This window comes from Vipera ursinii, assembly GCF_947247035.1.
Source record: "Vipera ursinii genome assembly, chromosome: 5".
NCBI classification, from domain to species: Eukaryota; Metazoa; Chordata; class Lepidosauria; order Squamata; family Viperidae; genus Vipera; species Vipera ursinii.
In genome coordinates, this window is record NC_139518.1 from 2717245 (window position 1) to 2735966 (window position 18722).

At 47.3% G+C, this 18722-nt stretch overlaps 2 protein-coding genes across 2 annotated transcripts in view; one reads left to right on the forward strand and one right to left on the reverse strand.

Annotated features, from left to right (window-relative positions):
- Positions 1-18722, forward strand: part of PSMD1 (proteasome 26S subunit, non-ATPase 1) — a gene marked incomplete at its 5' end in the record, with an annotated part of 138199 nt that overhangs the window by 66152 nt on the left and 53325 nt on the right. The window lies entirely within an intron of this gene.
- HTR2B (5-hydroxytryptamine receptor 2B) lies at positions 5030-11644 on the reverse strand (the record flags this gene model as incomplete). The annotated part of the gene is made up of 3 exons (XM_083363997.1): positions 5030-5921; positions 8419-8619; positions 11380-11644. 3 exons carry the CDS (start codon positions 11642-11644, stop codon positions 5035-5037), a joined length of 1353 nt encoding a protein of 450 aa, XP_083220123.1. The 3' UTR covers positions 5030-5034.

An 18722-nucleotide genomic window follows, 5' to 3' on the forward strand; every position in this document is an offset into this window, starting at 1 on the left:
GCTCAGAGGCAGAACCAAAAAAAGCCTAAATTGGCACGAAGGGTCACCTGTCACGTTGGAGCTGCCCGGGGCTGCCAATTTACTTCCAGGTCAAATTCAAGGTGCTGGGAGTTGACGTCCGCAGAATAGAATATGCACGGAAGTATTAAGCTGTATACTAAGCCATTTTCTCTTCTGTGCCTTATTTGCCCGCTTATTCTTCCTCTATAATAACATTTCGGGCAGCCCAGTAAAATTACAGGAGAGTGTTTTCTTAAATAAAAAACGAAGGCCGCGGCTTCAAGCCCAGAGACCACCTGTCAGGACCCACCCCAAACCACGTCTTAGGAAGACAAAATTCTTGGAGTCAAATCTATTCCAAAAAGAATCTTTACTATGACATGCTTGGTTGTCGGAAACGAGACAGGACTTAATATTATTCCACGAACTAAACCCTTATATAGAGTTCCCAGTTTAACCCCCCCTTAGCCCCATTTGGTCAGTCCCCCATCCTTTATCTCGTATCATCCCTCTCGTGGGAAGAAGGAACTTAGGACCTTTCATGTTTATTGCTCTCTTCCGTGACACAAGCCAGATGCTAGCCCCCCCTTTTGTTTCCCCAGTTCAAAAGGCTTCTCCTTTCCTTTGAAATGCCTAATACCGGTTCAATACACATCCATTCTCTTCTCTTCGGGAGGTGGCAGAATCCATGGAATAATGTTTGAAACATACATTTATGAATATGATATAAATGGATTCTGACACCACCTATTTTTTTAAAAAAATGTTTCGAGAAACGGGGCTGCGTTCACAGAAGGCAGAAGGATGATAAAAGACGCGCCGGAGACGTGACATGCAAGGGAGAAGGCTGAAGAAGCTCAAAACTGTTTAGCTGAGGTGGGGGGGGGGTGGAGGAAAAAAAAGATTTCAGATGTTATGACAACGGTGTTCAAATATTTAAGGGCTCCCGTGAAGAGAAGGCAGAGCCGTCCCAGTTTGCCACTGCAAATGGGCAACAATTATCAAAGTTGCAGCAATATGACTTTAGGCGGAAAATATTAAGCACTACATGGCTTGGGAGCATGGTCCATCTCTTCCCAGTTGTATCTTCCCGACCCCGCAGAGAAGGGAGGCAGAGGATGCTTAAGGCTCCTGTCCCTTGAGGAGGTCCACGTGGTGGGGCCAAGAAGCAGGGCCTTCTGTGTGGTGGCTCCCTCCCTGTTATTTGAAGGTCCATCCTTTCCCAGTTACGTCTGCCCAGCCCACCAGAGAGGAGAGACAGGGGGTGGGTGGGTGGGTGGGATGCTAGGGCTCCCCTCTCCTAAGGAGATCCATGTGGTGGGACCAAGAAGTAGGGCCTTCTCTGTGGTGGCTCCCTCTGTGTGGGACACCATCCCCAGTGAGATAAGATCAGCCCCCGTTTTGACAAATCTTTTGAAAAACCCTGAAGACCTGGTTCAAATCAATTGGTTGATTTGACGGTTGTCATCAGGGGAGTAGGGCTTTGTTGTTGTTGTTGTTGTTGTTGTTGTTGTTGTTGTTTTTTGTGCTGCGGGTTTATTTCTCTAAGCCTCCCTAAGTCACCATGAGCGAGTTGGAAAGGCCATATAAATTTCCCCCCTAAATAACATAAATAAAGGAAGTTCTCTGGAGTTCTAGGTTGCTTCCCTCCTTGGTTAAGTTTCCATCCGTCGCTCCTTGTCAGGCGCTTTGGAGAAGGAACGGAATAACAGAGTTGGAAGGGACCTTGGAGGTCTTCTAGTCCAACCCCCCTCACCACCACCCTGCTCGGGCAGGAGACCCTCCTCAAGGAGGAGAAACGTGGTTGGGCAAACGTTTGGCTAGCTAGGGAAGGATTTTTTTTTTTTGAGAGGGTGAAGTTCATAGGCAGCGTCCGCTGGTTTTAGAAACGGAAAAGGGTGTCATTGCGGTGTCTTTGCAAAAGTTGGATTTTCAGCTCAAGCTCTCCTTTCCGGGCAGATGTTTCGGATTAAAGAGCAAGCTGAGACAGATCATCCCACGTACAATCCTAATTGAACCCCAAAATTGAACTCACTCCTTCCTTCCTTCCTTCCTTCCTTCCTTCCTTCCTTCCTTCCTTCCTTCCTTCCTTCCTTCCCTCCCTCCCTCCCTCCCTCCCTCCCTCCCTCCCTACTCCCTTCCTTTTTTTATTCCTTTCTTCCTTTCCTCCTTTCCTCCCTCCCTCCCTCCCTCTCTCTCTTTCTTTCTTTCTTTCTTTCTTTTTTCCTTTCCTTTCCTTTCCTTTCCTCCCTCCCTCCCTCCCTCCCTCCCGTCTTTCTTTCTTCCTTTCTTTCTTCCTTTCCTCCTTTCCTCCCTCCCTCCCTACTCACTTCCTTCCTTTCTTCCTTTCTTCCTTTCCTCCCTCCCTCCCTCCCTCTCGTCTTTCTTTCTTTCTTTCTTTCTTTCTTTCTTTCTTTCTTTCTTTCTTTCTTCCTCCCTCCCTACTCACTTCCTTCCTCCCTTCCTTCCTTTTTTCTTTGTTTCCTCCTTTCCTTTCCTTTCCTTTCCTTTCCTTTCCCTTCCTCCCTCCCTCCTTCCCTCCCTACTCCCTTCCTTTCTTTCTTCCTTTCCTCCCTCCCTCCCTCCCTCCCTCCCTCCCTTCTTTCTTTCTTTCTTTCTTTCTTTCTTTCTTTCTTTCTTTCTTTCTTTCTTTCTTTCTTTCTTTCTTTCTTTCTTTCTTTCTTCTTTCTTTCTCCACATATGTCAAAAGAGGTCCAGAACTAGTTTGTAACTGATGCTGTCGGGGTCAAAAAGCAAGGAAACAAACCCGTTGTCCTAGGATGGCAGAAGGCTGAAATAAAGCACCGGTTTTCAATTTCGGTTCTTTTTTTTTTTGTCGCTTATCGCTCCACTTGTCACCATCAATTTTAATCTCCTCCTCAACGGCCTTCAAATGTCTAGATAAAGCATCCAATATTTCTCCAGATACCTGGAATCTTTTGTTCCTTTTGAAAAAGGCAACACCATCAGGTGAATTTAAATTGTATAGCCATTTGATACGATCTCCAATTTGACCTCTTCTGAGTTGTTTGGGGCGAATTATCCAGTCTTCTGATATTATGAATCATAATACTCTTTGATTTTTCATTCTGCTTGAAGATGGAGATATGCCCAGCACACTTGCTAACTCTTCCTCTGATATTTAAGAGCATACATTATTGAAAGTTCAAAAATTACATCTAGCTGAGTTAATTAAAGGCCAAGGCGCTTCAGTGAAACGTCGTCTTTGGGCATTCCTGGGGTATATTGAATAAGCTCCGCGGGAACTATTGATGACTTTTATTTTCCGGCATTTGGTGCATGCAGAAAGACCTTGACTTACGACCACGATTGAGCCCAAACATTTCTGTTGCTAAGTGAGACGTTTGTTAAGTGAATTTTGCCCCATTTTATGACCTTTCTCATCGCCTTTGTTAAGCGAATCACGGCAGTTGTTAAGTTAAGAACACGGTTGTAAAGTGAATCTGGCTTCCCCATAGACTTTGCTGATCAGGAAGGTTGCAAAAGGGGATCGCGTGATTCCCCCCCCCCCCCGCAGGACACCCTGACCGTCATAAGTATGAGTCAGTTGCCAAGTGCCTGAACTTTTGATCACCTTTGGGGTCTACGGGGATGCTGCAACGGGTTGCAAGTCTGAAAAAAACAGGCCTGTCACTTTTCCCAGTGTTCTTATCACTTTGAACAGTCACTAAAGTTAAATGAACTCTTGTAAAGTCAAGGGCTGCCTGTATTCCACTGTTGCCCCAAACCGTGAGGTTTTCACAATACCTTTGTGAATTTCACAATATCTGGGTGAAATGTTTTCTCTGTTGGGAATTTTCTAATCTTAAAATAAAGCAGCTTCATTTATCTGCAGTACTTGAGTCCGGTTGGAACTTTGCATCCAGATCAGAAGTAGCTTTGGGGGTTTTTTTGGGCGGTGTGTGTGTGTGTGTGTGTGTGTGTGTGTGTGTGTGTGTGTGTCTTTTGTAACTTTGAACAGTCGCTAAACGACCAGCCTTCACATGAGGACCAGCTGCTTGCAGTTTGGTTTAAAAAAAAAAAAGCGTACGTGCGCAATTGCAACTGGCAAAGTTGAGATTTATGAGAGAGATTTGGATTTTTGAGACGTGCCCGTAGACCAGGAGTCCCCAACTCCTGGATTGTGGCCTATCTGGAACCGGGCCGGGCAAACGACATGCACATGCGGCGGACTGGCAGCTGAGCTGCATGCGGGTGCATTCTGGCCTGCCACTCGCGCAGCCTGCTTCCCCTCTTCCTCCCCTCCCAGATGAGCACCCAAACGGCAAAGATTGGGCACCACCGCCGTAGAGAACGAGAACAGGAGATAAAGCATTTGGAAATAGGTGGGCCTTTAATCTTCCCTTGTTCTTTGAGAAGAAGACACTAATACAGGGGTCCCCAACCCCCGGTCCGTGGCCAGGTACCGGGGCCACGGCCTGCCAGCAACCGGTCCGCACAAACAAGCACAAGCCCCATCCGTGGGATACAGGCAGCACACAAAACCACGCACCCTCCAGTCTGTGGAAAAACCTTTCTCCACCGAACCGGTCCCCGGTGCCCAAAAGATTGAGGACCTCTGCGCTAGGGAATTCCTAAAATGAGCTTAAGATGCACCCTTTATTCCTCAGCGTAAGCGCCCTCGTGCAAAAGACGCCGAGCCTGCATAGGTTTTGGGGGGAAAAAGTAGCCCCTTTGCCTTTTTTTTTTTTTGTCCTATCGTCTGTTGAAATAAATCGGAGACGAGGCATGGGAGACCCGAGGCTTGCCATGGCTGGCTGTATTTATTTATTTATTTATTGAGGCTCCTCCGTTTGTAAACCACAGTGCTGGAAGGCTTGCTTTACCTCTTACACCGGAGTAAACGGAGGCGGTCCTGGGGCAAGAGGAGGCCAATTCTTAAAACTGCAATTAGGAATCATATAAATAACGGAGAAAAACTGTATATATATACATATACACACACACACACACACACACACTCACTCACTTCCTGACAGGCTTCGCGCGCGCTATGCGCGCTTTTCCACCAGGCTACACGTAGCTGGCTTGTTCTTCTGTTTTGTCCACTTCGTGCTCGGTCAGGAGCAACGTGTCCAGCAAGATGGCCGAGGACTGGATGGGGGAGCTACAAAGCCGATGGTTTTGGTAGCCGACCGGATTGACGCCGTTGCGCCGTCCGTGGTGCATCGTGAAAAGCTTGGAGTTCTCCGTCACCGAATTTCTGAACGAGAGTCTGGCGGAGGTTTTCCGGGAGGCCGTTCCGGCAGCCGAAGTCTGGTAATTGCAGCTGATGTACCTGCCAAAGGCTTTCCTGAACGTCTTGTTGAAAAGGGTGTAGACCAGCGGGTTCACCCCCGAGGAGACGTAGCCGATCCAGACGAAGATCTCCATCAGCATCTGAATGAACTCCTCGCTGCAGGATTCGCACAGGACCGAGGTGATGTTGGTGATGAAGAAGGGACACCACATCACCAGAAAAAGGAAGAACACGATCCCCAGCACCTTAGAGGCCCGTTGCTCGTTGGTGATGGATTGCACCGACCTTTTCCCGACCGTGGACATCCGGCGTATCAGCTGCTCTTCGTTCCCGTTCGGCAGAGCTTTGTCCTTGCGGGAGCCGTCCAGCATGGCGATTTTCTCCGGCGAGGATCCAGGCATCGTCTCCCGCTGGAAAACGGTGGAGATGGTGCTCCAGGTCAGGCGTGGAGGCGGCTTGTTGATCAAGTAAGCCTTCTTCTGCAGAGCCCGGATGGTCAGGAAGTAGCTCACCACCATGATGGCCAGCGGGACGAAGAAGGCCGCTATCGAGCCGTACAGGATGAAGTCTCCGAAACGGCTGGGTTTCAGCACGCAGGTGAAGTTTTGGAGGTTGACGCCGTTTTCTTCTATCCCGCGAATCGGGATTGGAATAGCGATGCCTGGAAAAGAAGCAGAAATCCCATCAGCTTCTCTCTCTCTCTCTCTCTCTCTCTCTCTCTCTCTCTCTCTCTCTCTCTCGTGTGTGTGTGTGTGTGTGTGTGTGCGCGCGCGCGCATGTATAAGGGAGGACCTTGGAAAATTTTGAGGAGGGACACTGCGATTGGGAAGATCTGCAGGTGGCAGCCCAAATGATGCTCTGGATACGAATAGAAGAGAAGCTTTGTAGCTCAGGGTTGAACTGTGGAGACCTCGGTGTATCTGAGCTGGGTGGTTTTCTTGCAGACGTTTCATGACCAAAGTAGGTAACATCATCAGTGCTAGAAGGGAGAGGAGGAGGAGGAGGAGGAGGAGGAGGAGGAGGAGGAGGACAGTGGGGTCCTTGGTGCTCTCTGAGTTTGGTGGTTTCCTTGCAGACATTTCATTATCCAACTAAGGAACATCAGTGCTAGAAGGAAGAGGGGTTTGTGGAGAGGATGAGGAATATGGGGTCCTTGGTGTTCTCTGAGTTTGGTGGTTTCCTTGCAGACATTTCATTGCCCAATAGGTAACATCATCTATACTAGAAGAGGGGGGGGAGAGGAGGGGGAGGAAGACGACAACAACTATGGGGTCCTTGGCACTCTCTGAGCTTAGTGGTTTCCTTGCAGATCATTCATTGCCCAGCTAGGTGACATCAGTGAGGTCGTTGATGATGTCACTGATGATGTTCCCTAGTTGGGTCACGAAACGTCTGCAAGGAAACCACCAGGGTCAGAGAGCACCCCACAGTCTTCTGGATGCACAGCCCTCTCCCTGCAAGACGTGGCTGCCTCTGCTTTCTTTCAGATGCCTCATCAGCCAGAGACTCAGAGGAGAGTCACCACCACGATGTTTAAAAAAAAAGATGTTGAGACTCTAGAAAGAGTGCAGAGAAGAGCAACAAGGGTGATCAGGGGGCTGGAGGCTAAATACTACAAGGAACGGTGGCTGGAATTGGGCATGTCTAGTTTAATGAAGAGAAGGGCGAGGGGGGACAGGATAGCAGCCTTCCAGTATCTCAGGGGCCGCTTTCCAGCTTGGCAGCCTGGCCTGGTGTGGAGGGGGTGAGTGGGCACGTGAGTGACAGGGACAGGCGTGCCTTGCTCTCATGCAAATGGAGCTTCATGCGCACGCATTTCCCCATTTTTCCCGTCTCCTGCTTTCAAAAAGGCCACAGCCCAGCAGTGGGCCACAGCCCGGGGGTTGGAGACCCCTGCTCTACATATATAACAAAGATGATCAGGGGACTGGAGGCTAAAACATATAAGGAACGGTTGCTGGAATTGGGTATGTCTCGTTCAATGGCGAGAAGGACGAGGGGGGACATGATAGCACTGCTCCAGTATCTCAGGGGCTGCCCCAAAGTAGAGGCAGTCAAGCTATTCTCCAAAGCGCCTGAAGGCAGGAAAAGAAGCAGTGGATGGAAACTCATCAAGGAGAGAAGCAACCTAGAACTAAGGAGGAATTTCCTGACAGAACAGTTAGCCAGAGGAACAACCTGCCTCCAGAAGCTGTGAATGCTCCAACACTGGAAGTTTTGAGGAAGAGACTGGACAGCCATTTGTCTGAAATTGTACAGGGTTTCCTGCCTGAGCAGGGGGTTGGACTAGAACACCTCCAAGGTTCCTTCCAACTTTATTACTGTTATTATATTCTTGATACCAGCTTGAGCATTGGTCTTTTGGGTATCATTATAAGGAGGAGGAGGAACGGAAATGGAGCCAGCTTCCGTGGCAGAACTACCTTCCAATTGTGGAAACTCATCCAAGGAGAACAGCAACCTAGGAAATGTTGCTTCTCTCCTTGATGAGTTTCCATTCGTTATTTCTCGTCCTGCCTTCAGGGGCTTTGGGGAATAGGTTGACCGCCCCCCCCCCCGGCGCCCTCTTCTTTGTGGTAGCTCCTCTGTGACACTGTTCTCCAGAAAGACCTTCAGGCTCTGAGTTAAGGTCTCCCAAAGACCCCTGTGTTTTGATTTCCCTGTGCTTAAAGGAAAAGGTAAAGGTTCCCCCGCACATGCGTGCTAGTCGTTTCCGACTCTAGGGGCCGGTGCTCATCTCCGTTTCAAAGCCGAAGAGCCAGCGCTTGTCTGAGGACGTCTCCGTGGTCATGTGGCCGGCATGATTAGACGCCAAAGGCGCACGGAACGCTGTTACCTTCCCACCGGAGTGGTCCCTATTTTTCTACTTGCATTTTTTACGTGCTTTCGAACTGCTAGGTTGGCAGAAGCTGGGACGAGTAACAGGCGCTCACTCTGCTACTCGGCACTCGGGATTCGACCCACCAAACTGCCGATCTTCTGTTCGACAAGCTCAGCGTCCTAACCCACTGAGCCACCGCGTCCCTCTGTGCTTAGCAGTGGGATATATAACTAAAGAGCAGTAGCAGCAACAACAACTTCTTCTCCCCCCCGCCGCCTCCCTCCGACGCCATTTTATAACTCCGCACTGTGAGTTGACCCATTTCCCCCCACCTTACCGATGGAGATCAGCCAGACCACGGCTATTTTGATGAGGGTGGTGGCCCGCGAGTTGTACTGGCTGGCCTGGATGGGCTTTTTGATGGCAACGTAACGGTCCAGGGAGATGGCGCAGAGGTGCATGATGGAGGCCGTGGAAAAGAGCACGTCGAGGAACAGCCAGGCGGGACAGAGATAGGCTGGAAGCGGCCAGGGATTTTCTGGGGAGGGAAAAAAAATCTCGTGGATAAAAAAGGAAGGGTTGGGTCAGGAAACCTCTCCAGGACGTCCTCAACTCTCCACAGCTCACTTAGTGACCGTTCAAAGTTACAGAATGAAGTCACTAAATGAGGAGGCTGGACGGTCACTTGTCTGAGGTGGTGTAGGCCGGGGTAGGCAACCTTGGCTCTTTTATAACTGGTGGACTTCAACTCCTAGCATTCCTGAGCCAGCATGGCTCAGCTTGGAAACCTCTCCCTTTCCCCTCAGCGTGGCTGGCTCAGGAATTCTGGGAGTTGAAGTCCACCAGTCATAAAGCGGTCTAGTCCTAGGCCAGGAGTAGGCCACCTTGGCTCTTTTATGACTGGTGGACTTCAACTCCCAGCATTCCTGAGCCAGCATGGCTCAGCTTGGAAACCTCTCCCTTTCCCCTCAGCGTGGCTGGCTCAGGAATTCTGGGAGTTGAAGTCCACCAGTCATAAAGCAGTCTAGGGCTAGGCCAGGAGTAGGCCACCTTGGCTCTTTTATGACTGGTGGACTTCAACTCCCAGCATTCCTGAGCCAGCATGGCTCAGCTTGGAAACCTCTCCCTTTCCCCTCAGCGTGGCTGGCTCAGGAATTCTGGGAGGTTGGACACTCCTGCCTTAAGGTTTGACTGTGATTGTTGTGAACGAGTTTTGCTTCAACACCTGAATTTCACACACACACACACACACACACACACACCCTTTTTTTAGCAGCTTCTGAATCTGCAAGATTCAGGTTAGTCTGTGACAGCCCCACTTGACAATTAAGCAAACCGTGTTAGTATCAGCCTCTACAAACGCCCTAATAAATATGCTTGTGGTTTAAGTATTTTAATATTAAAATACTTCAACGCCACAGCCATCTTTTGAAGTATGTACAGGTAGTCCTCAGCTTGCAAACGTTCATTTAGTGACCGGTCAAAGTTTCAACTGCACTGAAAAAAAATTAACTTGCATTGCAGCATCCCCACAGTCACAATTAACCAGGGGAACAACCTGCCTCCAGAAGCTGTGAATGCTTCAACACTGGAAGTTTTTAAGAAGAGACTGGACAGCCATGTTGTTGTTGTTGTTGTTGTTGTTGTGTATTTATATGCTCAAAATTTGGGGACCTTGGAAACTGGCGTGTTTTTACAATGTTTGCAGCATGCCCAGGTCATGTGAATGCGATTTACCACACCTTCTCAGCCAGCATCAGGCAAGGAGGATGCCAGATTGGATTAATGACCGCAGGATTCATTTAACGACCGCAACTATTTGCTTAGCCGCCGTGGCAGAAAGAGTTTGTAAAGCTGGGTGTGACTCACAGCAACCCACCTTGCTTAATCATACAACTTCTGGCCTGCAGTGTTGGTCGTGTGTTGAGGACTGTCTGTGTGGCAATCGTTCCACTTGGTTAGATTCAAAATCCTCATCACAGCCTTTGTTAAACCCACCCAATCCGGTTTTTAACTTACTTGGTGGGCCAGATTTGTCTTTTTTATTATTTATTTGTTGAATTTATCGATGATTTTCCAACCAGCTCTCAAGGCTTCAAAATTGCCTTCATTATCTGCTTACAATCAGAAATGAATAATACGAACTCAAGCCCACCAATGGGGGAATCAGAATGAGTTTAGGGGGCAGAAAACACTTAACTGAACCAGGAATTGGGTGTGCCTAGTAGACATGGCAGCAGGACTCCAATGTTTGAGGGGCTACCCCAAAGAAGAGGGAGTCAAGCTATTCTCCAAAGCACCAGAAGGCAACGGATGGAAAGTAATCAAGAGGAGAAGCAACCTGGAATTAAGGAGAAACTCCCTGACAATGAGGACAATTAATCCGTGGAATGACTTGCCACCAGAAGTTGTGGATGCTCCATCAATGGAGGTTTTTAAGAGCCGATTGGACAGCCATTTGTCTGAAACGTTATAGGGCAGGGGTAGGCAACCTTGGCTCTTTTATGACTCGTGGACTTCCAGAATTCCTCAGCCAGCCAGGGCTCAGCTTGGAAACCTCTCCCTTTCCCATCAGCGTGGCTGGCTCAGGAATTCTGGGAGTTGAAGTCCACAAGTCATAAAGCGGCCTAAGGCCTAGGCCAGGGGTAGGCAACCTTGGCTCTTTTATGACTCGTGGACTTCAACTCCCAGAATTCCTCAGCCAGCATGGGGGACTATGGCCCTTTCATGACTTGCGGACTTCAACTCCCAGAATTCCTGAGCCAGCATGGCTCAGTTTCAAAACCTCTCCCTTTCCCCTCAGGCTGAATTCCCCTCAGGAATTCTCCCATTCCCCTCAGGCTGGCTCAGGAATTCTGGGAGTTGAAGTCCACAAGTCATAAAGCGGCCTAAGGCCTAGGCCACGGGTAGGCAACCTTGGCTCTTTTATGACTTGTGGACTTGCAACTCCCAGAATTCCTCAGCCAGCATGGGGGAAACTGTGGCCCTTTCATGACTTGCGGACTTCAACTCCCAGAATTCCTCAGCCAGCCTGGCTCAGCTTGAAAACCTCTCCCTTTCCCCTCAGCATGGCTGGCTCAGGAATTCTGGGAGTTGAAGTCCACCAGTCATAAAAGAGCCCAGGTTGCCTACCCCTGTTATAGGCTTTCCTCCTTGAGCAGGGGTTAGACTAGAAGACCTCCAAGGTCCCTTCCAACTCTGCTATTCTGTTGTGCTGGTTGACTTACACACCCAAGGTCTTCACCAACCCAGGCAATGCCTTAAAACTTTGGGAGGATGATCCGAATTCGGTACTTACCAAACAACAGAGTTAGCAGGGCTATCGGCATCACAAAAAGCCCGACCAGCAGATCGGCCACCGCCAAAGACATCAGGAAGTAATTGGTGGCATATTGTAATTTTTTCTCCAAAGATACGGCCAGTATGACGAGGATATTCCCTCCGATGGTGGGTATGATGACTATCAGGGTAAGCAGACCGGCCCAGCGTAGTATATTCCATTCTCCAGGGTTGATCTGCGCAGATCCATTGCCGAGGTCAGATGCGTTCAAAGGCAAGTCCATCTTGCTGAGCAGGAAACCGGGCTTAAAATTGGTACCTTATTTAAACATTTCCCAAAATCTGGACACTTGGTGTACTTAGGCGGCCTTCTAGGATTTTCATGAACGGCCAGCATGATGTGAACGTCGCATTGGACCTGGTCCAATCAACGCTGTATATCTCCAGTTTTATGCCCGGGTCCTTCCTCGAAACGCCACGTCAATTTAAAAACCCGTGCTTGCTAGCCTTTGGCCCGTTGGTTATCTATAGATCCTCGTCCTTGGGCTAGTTGCGAAAAAGAAATCTTTAAAAATCAGCGATGGCCGAAGAGCGAGGTGGCAAATGTAACTCTTGCGTCTTCTTCTTCGCACGGGGCATCGGGATCCCGAACTTTGTTCCGGAGAGATCTCTCTCTCTCTCTCTCTCTCTCTGAGTAATAAAAGCAGCCATTTATCATTATTACACAGAAATGTAAATGGTTTGGGTTTATTTAATTTGGGTTTAAATAATTCCCTGTAAACCGCCCTGAGTCCTCAGGGAAAGGGCGGTATACAAATGCAAATATTAAATTAAATTAAATTTTGTTGCAATAACCTGTCTTGTGCATAGTTGGATCGTTACGATCCGATGGGTTGCGAAATAAAATAAAAATGTATTCATTCCCTTTTCCTCAGTCGTTGACATGGGTGAGTTCCATTTTTGTTTAATGTTGAATTTGTTTTTTTTTTGGGGGGGGGAAAGATTGCAATCCATATTTTCTGGTGGAAAAAATCGTGCAAATATCACTTCAGGAGGTTATTGACGCTAGGGCTATAATTCTATACCTGTCAGTTCACAATTAATTCTTTTTTATATATATATATATCCCACGGGGCTGATTCTACGTAAGGGAATGTAGGTTTTTCACCCCGAAACTATTATCATCGTTACTTATTTATCTGGCCTGGAAAATAGCAATTACTAGCCAGGGGTGGATTGTAGTTCTTAAATAAAATGTTAATCCTAGATTTAAGCCCTTCTCCACAATAAATCTTTTGAGACCTCCTCTCTTCCACCGAAGGTAAATTTCCTTCCGACTTTTTGTCTCTCCCCGTTATCATTTGGACAGTCCTTTTTCAGCATCCCCAAATTTCATCCGATTCTTATTCTGCCTTCTCACCCCGAGAATAAATTGCCGCCCGTAGCTAAGAATCCGCAAAAGTCTTACCTTGATTTGATTTTTATTTTTTCCCCCTCTCCCTCTCTCTGGAATTTAGAAGAATTCTCTTAGTCCTTAAACCGGAGACATCTCTTCCCCCAAAGCGTCCCGGGAATGTGCCGGCTTCTGGTTTATAACGCTGGATTTTGATTTTGATTTTTTAAAAAAAAAAAAAAAAGACTTGGTCTTGAGATTTGCCTTGCGGTCTTCAATGCCACTCACTCCCCTTTGGCGATGGAGATTTCTTCTACTGAGGCTTCGCAAGCTTGTGATTGCTTGCTGGGGTCCAGGAGGAGGAGGAGGAGGAGGAGGAGGAGGAGGAGGAGGAGAGCACTTGAACTAAAGGTTCCCTCCCCTTGTCCGGCTGTCATTTTATTTTATTTATTTATTTATTTATAGCAATTGTAGCTATTTCTACGTTACTTGATCGAAGCTTCCCAGCGCTGCTTTGATCTCTGCCCGGCTTTCCGTGCGTCCACCGGCTCAATTTACAAGCATCTGTTGAGTGACTCGCTAGGCGCTTCCAGCTTCGGAGCTTAAAAGCAAAGTTAGAAAGGACCCATCCCGTCCCTCCCTCTCTCTCTCCCTCTTCTCTAATTTTCTTTAGTGCGCACGGTTTTTCGGGCACTTTTTTCTGCCCGATGCAGCCTTCAGCCTTTCTTTGGGGCTTCGGCGAGCGAGCGAGCAAGCATCCTTCTTCTTCTTCTTCTTCATCATCATAATAATAATAATAATAATAATAATAACAATAATAATAATAATAATAATAGAAGAAGAAGAAGAAGAAGAAGAAGAAAAAGAAAAAGAAAAAGAAAAAGAAAAAGAAAAAGAAAAAGAAAAAGAAAAAGAAAAAGAAAAAGAAAAAGAAAAAGAAAAAGAAGAAGAAGAAGAAGAAGAAGAAGAAGAAGAAGAAGAAGAAGAAGAAGAAGAAGAAGAAGAAGAAGAAGAAAAAAAAGTAGTAGTTAGAAGGGACCTTGGAGGTCATCTAATCCAACCCCCTGCTCAGGCAGGAAACCCTATACCATTTCAGACAAATGGCTGGCCTTAAAAACTTCCAGTGTTGGAGCATTCACCGCTTCTGGAGGCAGGTTGTTCCACTGGTTAATTGTTCTAACTCTCAGGAAGAAGAACATCATCTTCTTCTTCTTCTTCTTCTTCTCCTCCTCCTCCTCCTCCTCCTCCTCCTCCTCCTCCTCCTCCTCCTCCTCTTCTTCTTCTTCTTCTTCTTCTTCTTCTTCTTCTTCTTCTTATTATTATTATTATTATTATTATTATTATTATTATTTATTACTGCACCAGGAGCAAGTGGTAAATTGTTACTACAGGTGGTTCTCGACTTACAACTGTTGGGTTTACCGACCGTTGGAAGCCACACCGGCCCTGGGAAAAAGGCGCTTCTAGCCGGTTTTCCCGCTTAGGCGGCCGCTTGCAGCCTCCCCGTGGCCCACCGGATCAAAATGGGATTTGATTGTGTGGCCTTCCCAGCCGACTTCCAAACAAGCGAAGTCAATGGGGAAGGCCAGGTTTGCTTAACAGCTGCAGTGATTTCGCTCAACAACGCGGGCAAAAACGGTCGTAAAACGGGGCACAGCCCACTGAACAGCTCTACCTTGCTTAGCCACGGAAACTTTGGGCTCAATTGTCGTTAAGTGGAGGACTGCGTGCGTGTTGGCAAATGGGGCATCGTTTTGATTTATTGGATTGGTTTTTTTTTTTAATCCCGCTTGTATTATTTTTACGAGTAACTCCAGGTGGCAAACGTACATTGTTACTCTCCTCCTCCTCCTCCTCCTCCTCCTCCTCCTCCTCCTCCTCCTCCTCCTCCTCCTCCTCCTCCTGTTTTACCCACAATAACAGCCCTGTGAATTTGGTTGGGTTGAGGTGTTATCTGGGGTCCTGGGTGGTTTCCTTGCAGACGTTTCCTGAGCCAACTAGGGAACGTCCTCAGCGCTAGAAGGGAGGGGGGGGTTGCCCTCATTTTAGACAGCCTGTCCTGTCAGTGTTGGAGGTCTTGATGGATCCTTGAGTAGGCTGCTTGTCCAAATCCATTCCTTTCTAACACTGATGATGTTGCCTAGTTGGGTCACGAAACGTCTGCAAGAAAACAACCAAGCTCAGAGAGCACCAAGGACCCCACAGTTGTTGTTGTCCTCCTCCTCCTCCTCCTCCTCCTCCTCCTCCTCCTCCTCCTCCCTTTTGCATGAAACATCTGCAAGAAACCCACCAAGCTCAGAGAACACCAAAGACCCCACAGTCCTCGTCCTACTCCCTTTTCTTTCTTTCTTTCTTTCTTTCTTTTCTTTCTTTCTTTCTTTCTTTCTTTCTTTCTTTCTTTCTTTCTTCCTTCCTTCTTCCTTCTTTCTTCCTTTCTTTCTTTCTTTCTTTCTTTCTTTCTTTCTTTCTTTCTTTCTTTCTTTCTTTCTTTCTTTCTTTCTCCCCTCTTGCACTGATGATGTTGCCTAGTTGGGTCATGAAACGTCTGCAAGAAAACAACCAAGCTCAGAAAATACCAAGGATCCCACACTCCTCCTCCTCCTCCTCCCTCTTGCACTGATGATGTTGCCTAGTTGGGTCATGAAACGTCTGCAAGAAAACAACCAAGCTCAGAGAGCACCAAGGACCCCACAGTCGTCGTCCTTGTCCTCCTCCCTCTTGCACTGATGAAGTTCCCTAGTAACAAAACGTCTGCAAGCCAAGCTCAGAGACCCCCAAGGACCCCACCTCACATGGACTTCCAAACCACAAACAAAGTGCCTATTATACGCAGAGGGTAATACTCAAACGTGAGCATCCTTACTCAAAATTAGCGATGTACAATGCCAGGAAAGAAATGAACGAGGCCCATTAAATGTGTTTTGGAGAAGTGAAAAGGAAATTATTCCTAGGCAGCAAAACAGTGGGAGCCTTAAAGGAAGGATTATAACATTTCAATGATAAAGGAAAAGCAGAACAATTAAAGCAGGGATTTTTTTTGCAGAGCGTTTCCATTTGTTTGGCCAATTTCTCCTTCCGTGCCTCTGAAAAACAGCTACTTTGGGTAAAGGCAGAAGGCGAGAGAGATCGCAAATTAAATCTAGGCTCCATTGTGCGTGTGTGAGTTTTCTACATGCTGGCAATTCCTCTTTGTCCTCTTCCTTAAAATGTAATTATTTCCACGGGGAAAATGGGGTGTTGTGTCTCGTCTGGAGGGAAGAACCAAAAAAAAAAAATGTGACTTCCTATTTGCCTTTATTTCCTCTGGTGAAGTAGATATAAATAGTCCTTGACTTAGGACCAGAATGTCTGAGCCCCAAACTTCTGTTGCTAAGTGAGAAAGTGAAGAGAGTTTCGCCTTTCATTTTGTGTCCTTTCTTGCCGCCGTCGTTCAGTGAATCACTGCGGTTGTGAAGTTAGCAACGCGGTTCATAAGTGAATCCGGCTTCTCCACTGGCTTTGCTTGTCAGAAGGTCACAAAAGGGGATCACCTGACACCCCCACCCCCGGGACACTGCGACCGTCATAAATATGAGTCAGTTGCCAAGGGTCTGAATTTTGATCGCGTGGCCACAGCGATCCTGCAACGGTCGTTAAGTGTGAAAAACAGTCAAAAGTCAACTCTTTTCACTGCTGTTGCGGCTTAGAATGGCCCCTAAACGAACTGTTGTAAGTCAAGGACCACTTGTAGTTCCACCCTAATTACTAACCGCGTCACGTGTTGTTATATCCAAATATTGTGCTGCTGTATTCAATCACATTCATATTATAATTGGCAGGAGTCTGTATAGAAGGCTTGTATTTCCACACTTTGTTTTTAAGTTTGGGCTCGCTGCTTCCAGTACCGAAATGAAACAAAATGGCGATGATGATGATGATGAGGAGGAGGAGGAGGAGGAGGAGGAGGATAAAGATAGAAGGGACCTTGGAGGTCATCTAGTCCAACCTTCTTCTCACTGTCAGTAAATTTCAGAATAGAATAGAACAGAGAAAGAATAGAACAGAGAAAGAATAGAACAGAGAAAGAATAGAACAGAGAAAGAATAGAACAGAGAAAGAATAGAATAGAATAGAATAGAATAGAATAGAATAGAATAGAATAGAATAGAATAGGGGTGTCAAACTCAATTTCATTGAGGGCCGCATCAGCATTGCGGTTGCCCTCAAGGGGCCGGGTGGGTAATGGCCAGGGTGGGCGTGGCCTACTGGGTGGGCGTGGCTAGAGTGGGTGTGGCCTACTGGGTGGGCATGGCCAGCTCTACATCGTTGGCATCAAGGGTGCCTATGGGGGCCTGGGCAGGAGTGGGACAGATCTGAGGGTCTCTGGCAGAAGGAGGGTCTCTGGGCCAGGGCCAAGGCAGGGGGTGCCGTTCCCTCACTCTTTCCAGGATGGCTTCGCGGGCCAAATGAAACCACTTCGCGGGCCGGATCCGGCCCCCGGGCCTTGTGTTTGACATGTCTGGAATAGAATAACAGAGTTGGAAGGGACCTTGGAGGTCATCTAGTCCAACCCCCTGCTCAGGCAGGAAACCCTATACCATTTCAGGCAAATGGCTGTCCAGTCTCTTCTTAAAGACTTCCAGTGTTGGAGCATTCACAGCTTCTGGAGGCAAGGAGTTCCACTGGTTAATTGTTCTAAGTGCCAGAAAATTTCTCCTTAGTTAAAAAAAAAGTGCAGGGCTGAACATACTTGTAATCAGCTGAAGAATTACTGAGTTTTTATGGGTTGTGTGTTTGCACATATGTTCTCGAACTGAAACCACAATAAATGCAACATATGGCTGATGTGCTGAGGAAGTTGGACTTGTTAATATTTAACCCCCTAAGCCAGTTGGATATTGATGTTTAACAGAGTTGGAAGGGACCTTGGAGGTCTTTTAGTCCAACCCCCTGCTCAAGCAGGAGATCCTATACCATTTCAGACAAATGGCTGTCCAGTCTCTTCTTGAAAACTTCCAGTGTTGGAGCACCCACAGCATCTGGAGGCAAGGAGTTCCACTGGTTAATTGTTATAACTGTCAGGAAGTTTCTCCTTAGTTCTAGCTTGCTTCTCTCCTTGATGAGTTTCCATCCGTTGCTTCTTGTTCTGCCTTGGGGCGCTTTGGAGAATAGCTTGACTGCCTCTTCTTTGGGGCAGCCCCTGAGATACTGGAGCACTGCTCTCCTGTCCCCCCTCGTCCTTCTCTTTATTTATTTATTTTTTAATTATTTATTTTATTTTTATTGATTTATTTTTTCACACTTCTGAGAGAGAGGCTCTGTGGATCAGTTTTTCTCCCACTTGTAAACTTAACTAGGTTCGCGCTGAACTTTAAAGGAAGAAACTGGCAACCTAATAACACACTCAAGCACAATTTTCACGGTGGTTTTTGTTAAGTAAGCCCCAGAGGTATGAGTTGCATCCATCACCCTGTGCTGGAGACATTGTGTGTGGCCTAGCACTGTGCTAAACTGACAATCCACTTAGACAAAATAATTACAGGCCTAATATGGAATGCACAAAGGGGAGAAAAAACCCCCAAGAGGAACTATTTTATATATTCCTAACTTCTATCATTAAAACATCCAAAATCCTTTTATTTTTCTTTGGTGCTCTGTCCGGCCCTTTTAGAAGTGATCCCGAATGCAAGTCAACAATCTGCAGCTCCAGAAATTAAATGGATAACATATACGGGGAGTCCTCAACTTACAGTGGAGCCCAATTTTTTCCGTCGCTAAGCAAGGCAGCGGTTAAGTAAGCTGCATCCCATTTTTAACGACCGTTCTTGCCACAGGACCGTCATAAATATGAACCAAGTCGCCAAGCACCCAAATTTTAATCACATGAACACGGGGATGCCACAAAGGTCGTAAGTGCGAAAACCCGGTTGCGAGTCATTTTTTCTCCCAATGTCGTCGTAACTTCGAACAGTCAGTAAATGAACTGTTGT